The sequence below is a fragment of the Pocillopora damicornis genome, chromosome 3, assembly GCF_964200805.1.
Source record: "Pocillopora damicornis chromosome 3, jaPocDami1.2, whole genome shotgun sequence".
Taxonomy (NCBI): Eukaryota; Metazoa; Cnidaria; class Anthozoa; order Scleractinia; family Pocilloporidae; genus Pocillopora; species Pocillopora damicornis.
Window position 1 is genome coordinate 17,727,575 of NC_142672.1, and position 9,711 is coordinate 17,737,285.

At 35.5% G+C, this 9,711-nt stretch overlaps 1 protein-coding gene across 4 annotated transcripts in view; it reads right to left on the minus strand.

Annotated features, from left to right (window-relative positions):
• The window catches only part of LOC113679035 (puratrophin-1), a 30,698-nt gene extending 21,318 nt beyond the window's left edge, over positions 1 to 9,380 (minus strand). The window contains exons 1-5 of one of the 4 annotated variants that reach the window (XM_027195965.2): positions 9,197 to 9,380; positions 7,843 to 8,019; positions 6,548 to 6,923; positions 5,227 to 5,352; positions 2,016 to 2,139 (exon numbers count right to left, since the gene is read on the minus strand). In XM_027195965.2, coding sequence (XP_027051766.2) covers positions 2,016 to 2,139; positions 5,227 to 5,352; positions 6,548 to 6,923; positions 7,843 to 8,019; positions 9,197 to 9,208 — 815 coding nt within the window. In that variant the 5' untranslated portion in view covers positions 9,209 to 9,380. Of the gene's footprint in view, positions 1 to 779; positions 887 to 2,015; positions 2,140 to 3,192; positions 3,270 to 3,417; positions 3,437 to 5,226; positions 5,353 to 6,547; positions 6,924 to 7,842; positions 8,020 to 9,196 lie in introns of those variants that run through there. The other 3 variants (XM_089198857.1, XM_027195966.2, XM_089198858.1) reach the window with 3 other exon arrangements.
• Positions 9,381 to 9,711: the final 331 nt, after the last annotated feature.

The window sequence follows — 9,711 nt, forward strand, 5'->3', positions numbered from 1 at the left end:
GCTAGTGGGTGGTCTGACTCTCAAACGAACAGCCAGTTATTATAGGGATAACATTCAGTAAGATTTGATGATTTATATCTTATCATACTGAGTTTTATTTAAAAAAGTGAAACACCCTGAACATTGAAAGTACAGGTCAGTTGACTGTACCAAGAAACAACAAGTGTGATCAAAGTAGACGCATACATGGATCTGGTTCCTTCAGTTGGCGGAGACGCCCAGATATCTCCTGTGCGACCTTTGACATCATCGTGTTTTTCAAACGAGTCTTCTCCAGAGCTTATAAATATTTCCTTAGTAGAGCGGTTTTCCATGTCTACCGCGCCTTTAGACTATCGTTCTTCAATGCGTCAATTCAGACACATTTCGGTTGAGACGTAAACACTCGATACAATTGTGGTGCTTATGGAAACAATGCCTTTGACAAGGAGATGGGCAGACCTTTCGTAGATCCCTCCTTGCTGTTATTTTTCTTCAGTAGTTGATCGCGTGAAAATAATTTAAAGATTTTTTTTTTCGTGTTTAAATAAGCAGCTCTCAACAGTCTCCAAAAAAAAAGAAAGAAAAAGACGGGATTGTCTTAACCGAAATGTAAACAAAGAGAGACGTATCACTTTACGGAAAGCGTTTTAGCGAGAGAGCTTTCTGACATACTTATATGAAAGAAGGCAAGCAGATTATCAAGCTAAAACACCAACAATAAACACAGCATAATCTCCACAGCTCACCAACAACTACTCCATAAAAATTTTATATAATCTCCTGCAAGATGAACATACCTTTGGTTGGGTACCTTAGTTAAGATACGGACTGACCACAGGTAAAATTGTTGCTACGGCGAAGGATTTCAATGCGGCAATAGTCTCGAATAATTATCCAACGGATTTACACGACCCAACATCCACTGATAAGGATCGCAAGGCCAACCGACTCAACAATGATATTAGACACTCGGATTAGCCCTAACTGCACGCAATGCAGACACTGATTTCCGCACTTGTCATCACGCTAAGACCACGTGTACGCTCTCTCAGGGAACTATACACTCAAAGTATGTGCGCGGACAGAAAACTTCATCGTATTCTAGAAGTAAGCGCCTACGAGATTGACGTAACTTTCTGTTAAGCTAACACAAACTGAGCCTTGTGGAACAGTGTGCCAGACTTAGCAGAGGGAAGGGATGAGATAACAGACCTGCTAAACAGACCACCATGAGACTTGTAAAGTGGAGGCACTTTCGGTTGCCACTCATTAGATTAATCAAGACATACCAGTATAATAAATTATTCTATTAACAAAAAACTCCTAAAAAATAACTTTCCTTAGAACTGGACTTTCATAATGTACGTTGGGTTTTTATGAAGCACGTTGAAATCTTCTTGAGAAAACAATCATGTTTCGCAAAACTTCTGACGAGGTCACTTGAATGAAAGTTTAAGAGACGAAAAGCACTTTCATGTCGGACTAATATTCAATGTTTTTCAGCAGAAGTGTAGTCTATATCAGCCTTGGTTTCTCGCGCTCCCCAGGTAACAACACAACGCCAGGCAGTCGCATTAGAGAGGTACGCACAAGAGAAGAGAACGTGTCTAAACATTTTGTAAGAATTTCATTTCAATGAACCCTTGATAAAGCGTGGGCGTTGAGAAGAAATGACCACGTGGTTTATAAGCAGAGCGTGGGTTCATTTCGTTGAGAGTCCTTATTACCACAGGACCACCAATTAACTCCCGGCTTAATGTAGAGTCTCTCTGTGTGACTTCGGATTTCAATATACTTATATTATACGCTTCGACGCCACACTATTGACTCCAGCGTACCAGACACCAAAAATGTCAATTGCTTGTGACTTAGCGCCCGATAGAGCGCTATTAAAAAAGACTCTGAGCAACTGCAATAGACCATCCGGACAGAGCAATAATTTGAACAATTGATTCTCTTATCCAAACTAAATATGTTCAGATCAAAAAAAATTTCAAAGAAGAATGAATGATTAAAAAATTAGAGGTACTCACATAGGAATGCTGTGGAAGTACATGAACAGTCTTGCTAAGTCTACACTTGTATAAGCAACATTATCCCAATCAGGGCGTGACATGTCAACCACAAGGATAGCTCCACCTCTTAGGTCTCTGTTACCTAAAGAACAAAGATAACAACACATCAATGTGGGAGGCACTATTATCACCATCACCTCATGGTTACTAAACCCGACTTCAAGGCATGCCAAGTCCTATGTGTCTTATTCTTGTCGACGTTACTCTCACGGTGCCTCCTTTCCACCCACCAGGAGTATAAATGGGGGGAAGAAAATTGTCAGGCAAACTTGATAAAAAAGGTTTGCAATAACCCGTAACAGACCAGTATCCCAACCTTCGAAGAGTAGTGATACCTCAGTAGCAACAGTAGGGGGAGGTGGGGGCTGGCTCAGCTCATGTGCAGTCTTTTCATATGGCATCAATTACTTTATGAATTGGACCAGTGTGAAGAGGAGAGTGTTGTCACTTTTTTTGACTATGTGTACCCTGAATGCCCCAAGATTTTACAAGTTGTAAACATTAGACAAGTCTTGGGACATTGATATTTTAAAACAAATCAACCCAACATACTAAGTCAAAATAAACTAAGTTGTTGAATTTAATCCCTCCACTCCAGAAATCTCAATGGTAATTCTCCTTACTGTCTGCCCTACATGACTTTTCAAGTTAGATCTGAGAATTTGATGTTCAATCAAATATCTCCTAGTAATTATTTTCCTTTAATCTCATTAGCTGTCTGCTAGATAGTATTTTAATATTTCAAGGAAAAATTATCTCTTGGTCCCTCCTGAGAGCAGAAAGGTTAATATTTAATCTGAAAGTGTGGGATCATCAAATTCACTACATTCAAAAACTCAGATTTAGTGTATGTCACTGTTTTGCATGCTACACTACCTTTGTTACCAAACAATACAATACTTTCACCATTGGTGCATGTTAATAATAAATGGCACACAAGTCCACATAGAACAGTTCAAGAACCAAAGTAACAAATTATTCTAAAACATTAATTTAAAAGGAAGACTTGTGGACTTTGTTTTGATCAACAAGTACAATATAACATGATTCACACATCAAAACTTTGAAAATGGTAGTTGTCTAACCATACCAAAAGTTAATGATTAGTATATAAAATGAGATAGTTTGCTGTTACCTTTACAGTCATCTAATGATAACAAGATCCAAGAAGAATACACAGGAAAGCAGTATGATACCAAGTGACATCATACTTTGATAACAGTGAACTTTCTATAACATTCACAGACCAATATTGTTTATTTTAAAACAAAAACCCTTAAAATAGCTTTCCAGTCCTAGAATTAAAGGTCACTTGCATAGAGCTTTTTCTTTGTTAAAACTGCATTAAATATGATCTTACTTCAGTAGTTAATGAAGTGCTCACTATAATTTCTTTGAGGCTTTAAAAATCTCTGTAAAATATGCATCTGCAAAGAATATAACTGACAAGTGATAAATTATAGTAAGGACTTCTCTTGAGAGGAGAGAAAGTTAAACGATATATAATTACATATATAGCTTATAGTATGCAGATAAATTTATTCAACTAGTATTACTGACTCCAGCAAGTAATATATCATTTATACACAGATGTTAAAACAATGTTCTGATTTCAAGAACACTGAGATAAAAAAATCTTCCTGTAAATTATCATGGTATCATCAGATTAGTCTTTGATATGCTCATATGGTGCATGTATAAAAAAAACCGAGAAGAAATATCTCTTTTTGAATTGAAAGATGGGTGATCAGTCGTAAACACTGCTTAGTATTTCATACTTAGAGGTGGTAATATCAATTTTTTGTCATCACAGATTAAGTGGGTAATGTAATGGTCCATTTTTCATGAAACACCATGAATCAGCAATAATTGAATCTATAGATAGCAATATTCACTATTCATATTTCCTACATAACATCTGATGATCAACAAATGTTTTACTAAGCATAAATACACAGGAAGTAAGGACATTAAATACCAAAAAGTTCAATGTACAAAATTTGCATTTACCGTGAAGAAAATCTATCGAATATACTTTATCTATAAGAAGAGAAAAAAACTCTGATATTTGAGTGTTTGGTACACAGAAGCTGATAATACCAACACAATTCAGTGGCTTAAATAATAAAAATGAAATTCAAATTATTATTTCTTAACTTCACTGAGTTGTCATAATGTGAATTTAGAATGATTTGCCAAAAAAGTTCCATTCTGTTCCTACTTGCTAATTTTCATTGTGATATCAGAGATATTTTATTACCATTCTTGTTTATTTTGATAAAAATGCCATAGCAACCATTTGAGACCAAAATACAACAATAAAATGAAAAAGACACAGCACTTGACAGAGAGATAAAATCATCATAAAAGTCAATTAATTATATTGCACAAGAGGAACTAAAAGCACTTTTGAAAATCAACAGCAATATATAAATAGACAACAATATCAAACTTACTTCAAATTAGCCATGGTGAGTTGACTGTATAGAGAAATTATTTCCACTTCCATGGATTTATAGTTAATTCATCATTGAGAGATAGGCAAAGTACTAACATTTTCAACAAAACAAACAAAGTTGCACAACAATTTATTTTCCCTAAAAGCTTTCCCTTTAAAAATGAGGGAATGAATGTTAAAAAGGAAGATAAAAAGTCAACAAAACTGTTTGACAAAACTTGCCAAAAAAGTGTACTAGCCCCGAGACAAACAAAACATCTTTTTAAAAAAATACTGTTGACTGCAAAAAAAATCCTTAGGGGTCTGTCACTTGATGAACACTATTTACTACAATACTACAATATAACATTGAAGTATTTATAATTTTAGAGAAATCCACAACTATTACTAGAAAGGGTTTTAAAGAACAAGAAGAAACACTTTAATCACTTCCCTCTCTTTGAAGGAAGTCAGGAAATTCCACGTTCCCCTAACAGTTTACTAGTAATTTTTTAACTGTGCTTAATGTGGAAATGAGACCCTGTGAGAGAGGAAGAACATAGCAAAGAGAAAGCCTAAACCAGGACCATTTGAGATGGAAACACGTCAGCAGCATCTTGAGTTTTTGCTGTTATAAAAAGAAAACTAGTCAAAAATCATACTCCTCTCAACACTCAATTCACCACGACAACTAAAAAAATAGAAAAACAGTCAAAGTTTTTTTTTTCATACCAGGAAGTGAAGCCACACCACTGTGAAGCAACTCAAAGTTCACATCAAAGGCATTCATTGGTTTCTCCATAAACAGAGATTGACGGCTTACTTTGCAACTTTTCTCCAAGCCATCTTCATCAATAGCTGTGTGAAATTAAAAAATATACAAAAAGTAATGGTGTAACTGCTGAGTAACAATTTCTTTTACCTATTTTAATTGCTTAGCAGTGCAATTTCCTATTTCAAAAAGGTTTTATGTTTTCATATGTGAAAGTGTGCTGGCCCTCTTACCTCTGGTTTTTCCCAAGAATGGAGTCAGAGTCAAAGTGGAAATTGTAAGAATGCTTTCACCAAGTGAAAATCAAAAACTGGAGTTGTAAGTGGAATACTACACTTACAACTGTGGATGGAGTCCTACAACCAATGGAATTGGAATCATAAAATCACAACCATTCATTTTCCTCCACTTTCCCTTACTGACTCCCATGATTACCATCCAACAGAAACCAGATTTCCAGAGCAGCACAAGCAGAAGTGGAAGAACAAACCAATTAAAATGATGGCTTTAGACACAGACAATCCAGTAATCACTGGATTGTAGGCGATAGAGTCATCAGCAGTACCACTATTTTTCTTTAGACTCTGTCAGTTTGATTTTCACTATCACAATGTTCTTCCATTCAGGTTACAACTCCAGAAATTCCTCTCTCACAAAAGAAAACCAGAAGATCTCTGTTTATGAGATCAATGAATAAGCTGAGTAAACATGTTTACATCCTCTTTGCCTTCCCAATTCAAAACGTCAGATGACTCTTCAGGAGTTCACGTTTTGTAAGTCTCCTACACGCACTGAGTGCATGGGACATTAGTTTGTACAAAACTGTTCTAACCTGCATGTTAACACAATGGCCAAACCTGTCTACTTCTAGGTAACCAAGTGGAAAAGTTTCCACAAGACCAGTCCATTCTATGAACCAGGATGAAAGTTGAAAGATTGTACCTTATTCATTTTGCCTGTCAAGCTAAAATTTCCCAAACAAACAACACCCAGGTTCAAATATCAGTTTCATAAAGCAAGCCAGAATTTCCTTTATGGACAGGAAAAAAAATTAGTCCTAGTTACCATGTCATCTTGTTCCCAAGCATAGATAAAGAGGCCTTGAGGTAAACATGAGATTTTACAATTGGCAGCTAGTTACTAAATGAAAAGTGCTCCCATGGCTAGAGAATCCTAATATACCAGCTATTGTTTACAAAAATTTATAGGAAATATCTAACACAAAATGCTAATAAAAGAATCAAGACAAGCATCTTGATACATAATCATTAATCAACATACCTTTCAACTGTTTAACACTAACATTTCCGCTTTCAGACATGAGGTACCTCCATGGCCTTCTTTCCATTCCTCTCTTGGAGTTTATAATACAGTTTAAAAATAAAAAACGTCCTTGCATCTCTATTCGCATCTTGTCAGTCCAGTTCTTCTGCCAAATGAGAGGGAAGTCTTCAGCCTTCAGTGGAAATGACTGCACATTTCCAGCTCTGTAATATTTTATTATAAGATTTCCTGGAACAGCTAAGCTTAAGTTCATACAAAAATCTCCTTTGTGGAGACTTGAGTCCAGTTTAGTAACATGAATAACATTGCCAACAAGTTTTTTGTAATAAGGTACCCAGGCATCATCTGGCTTCTCACTGCTGCAGAAAAAATTCTGCAACAAAAAAAAAAATTATCAACATCTTGATCTTGTAAAAAAATATTACACTTGAAGCTACAAAATTCAAGTGCTAAGCATGAGTTTAAGATAAGTGAGCCTCTAAAACCTTTTAAAAATTTCTTTAATTCTTAAAAGAATAACTATTATAATGAAGAGAAGTAGAGAAAAAGTGAACACCAATAGCTTATGGAATGAAAAGTAACTGATCATGCATCAATAACTTAGATTTATATTTACTCATCTAATAACAACAAAACAATTCTGAATACAAAAAGAAACTACATTCACTAAAGTAAGAGATCCTGATTTTTTCCAACAGGAAAAATTAATCAATAAATACATTCCATGTTATATGTTATATAATATATTACATATAACATCAAAAAGTGGTAAGAACAAAAAATTGGCCCTTGAGCTACTAGCCAGTGTGTTCCTAAAAAGGTTCTTACCACATTTTGATGTTCTCTGTGATCTGTTTTTATAAACATGTGGCAGCATGAAGGCTATATGTTTTGTATAATAAGGAAGCAGAAAATTCTAATTGTGACATCATCTCTGCATGACTTGTGTCCCCCAATAGATCATAAGTGAGGAAATAATTGAAATATAGTAGCTTGTTGTACCAATCCCTCTTCCCACTTAATTTCTTAAGAGTTGAGAGACAATCCACATCTATTTGTTGTACTCTAAAATGATTTCAAGTTAGAATAAGGGTTCCTCAGTATCTTCCAAGAAGATAAACATTTCTTCAGAAGTAATTTCCTTACAGGGAACCAGACAAAAAAATTACATCACAGACAAACTAGCTGAAACTTTCATCAACCTAGTATCATGTTGATCTACAAAGAATTAGAGATTTACCAAATAAATATCATAAACATGGACAACAGTTAAACCAAGACTTAACACTCACCTCAGCTGACACCTTTAATTTCTTGAGTAGTGCTAAAACAGGTTCTAAGTACTGCTGAATGAAACACTTCACATCTCCTCTGTAGTGAGCTTCAAGAATATTTTCCAGATGTGGAACTTGACGGTCAAATAAAAAGTCCTGACAAATGGATCGCCAGTCCCAATCATTGTCTCTTACCTGTACATCAGAAAATAATGGGTCCTGTGTCTGTTAAAACTATTTACATAAAATGTTGCTGATCATGCTTTAACTCTGTCATGAACCTTTCTTTTCCATGCACTCTTAGAGAAATTTAAAGTGTAAGTCAATTATATTTGATATGTGCAAAATAGGTGCAAAAAATTCATAATAAAGGAAATGGACACATTCCACCTTGGCAGGAAATGTAATTTTTTTGAGACAACAGAGACAATTTTTTCATACTAAGAGAAAAAATTTATAAACCCAAACAATGTTTATAGAACTGCTTCTCAGGGTAAGAGTGAAATAACAGCAGCTGTATTCAAATAAGAAATTATTATGTTTTTAAGTGTTAATATATAAATGTAAATTTTGAAAAATTGCTACCATCATGTGAATCAGGCGACTCTGATAACTTGTTATCAATATGGAAGTTAACAGACACCAACATTAATAAATAAATACTTAATCATCAGCTTCATTGATACACCGCTCTCATTATGTATTTGCGAGGAGAAATTTTCTACTGAATTGCACGTTCAAATTGAACTTTGACGAATTGATTCTTTGACATTATTATTGCAAAAAATATTACATAACCATAAAGGTCAACCATAATCAAGCAAAGTGAAATTAAATCTCCAAAGAATAGCGAGAGAATATTTTTTTTGCAACAAAGCAATCACTGGAAACTGGAAGCACTTCTTCAATTAATGCGTTTAGACGCGAATGTGTAGCCGTGTGATATGTTTAATCCGACTAAAACTGGCCCTTTAACAGTCAAATTCAAGAAAACAACTCAACACCTTTCTTATATTAAAGACAATTAAGGCCTTATTTTGTTAATTTCTTCCAGGTGATGTTTAAATTAATGTTATTCAAACCCAGCTGAGAGAAATGAGCAATCAATGAAAATGAATCATTCCATCGCTGAAATAAAGGAAAACTGGTTGATCATATCAAATTATGACTTTGACCACCGACTTCCTAACGTTAATGGCAGGGGAATCAAAACAGCAACTGTGTAGAAATTCTAATATTTGTTCCAAACGGCATTCATCTTAGCAATGAACTGTGAATCTCTACACAGAGCTGCGAGGAAACCACTGCTCGACACGCGAGCACCGCTACGTGAAGTAACACGTACCGATTTTACCGTTTCTCTGTTCCTTACCTTAAAAGACATTGGCTGCGGTGGCTTATAAGAATCAAAGCATTAAATAAATAGTTTGAAAGGTAAATATTTCAGAACGTTCATGGCTCATCTGTGGCATTCAGCCGCTCCTTATTGGTCAGGGGAGTTCACAACACACTTCCGCCATATTGGATTATGCGCATGACTTGCCTTCCGTTGCACTTACCCTCGGCACCCTTAGAAATTGAAAACCACCACCCACCGGGCTCACAGGGATTGATACTCGCGGACTTCACATCAAAGAAGTCAGGGACCAGAGGGCCTGTACTCAGCGAAAATTGGCCCAAATCCCAACTTCATTTACTGCCAATGAAACCTTCCTTGAGAGGCGCTTTTGTTCCGTAAAACCAAGACAAGGCAGAGTGCTCCACGAAAATTTGACAACTGTTGAACATCCAAAAATTTGGCATTTAAATGTAAACGTGCCTGCAACAGCCTGATTTGAAAGGCAGTTCACAACTTACTCTCTTCAACTTGGGGTTTCACAACCAACT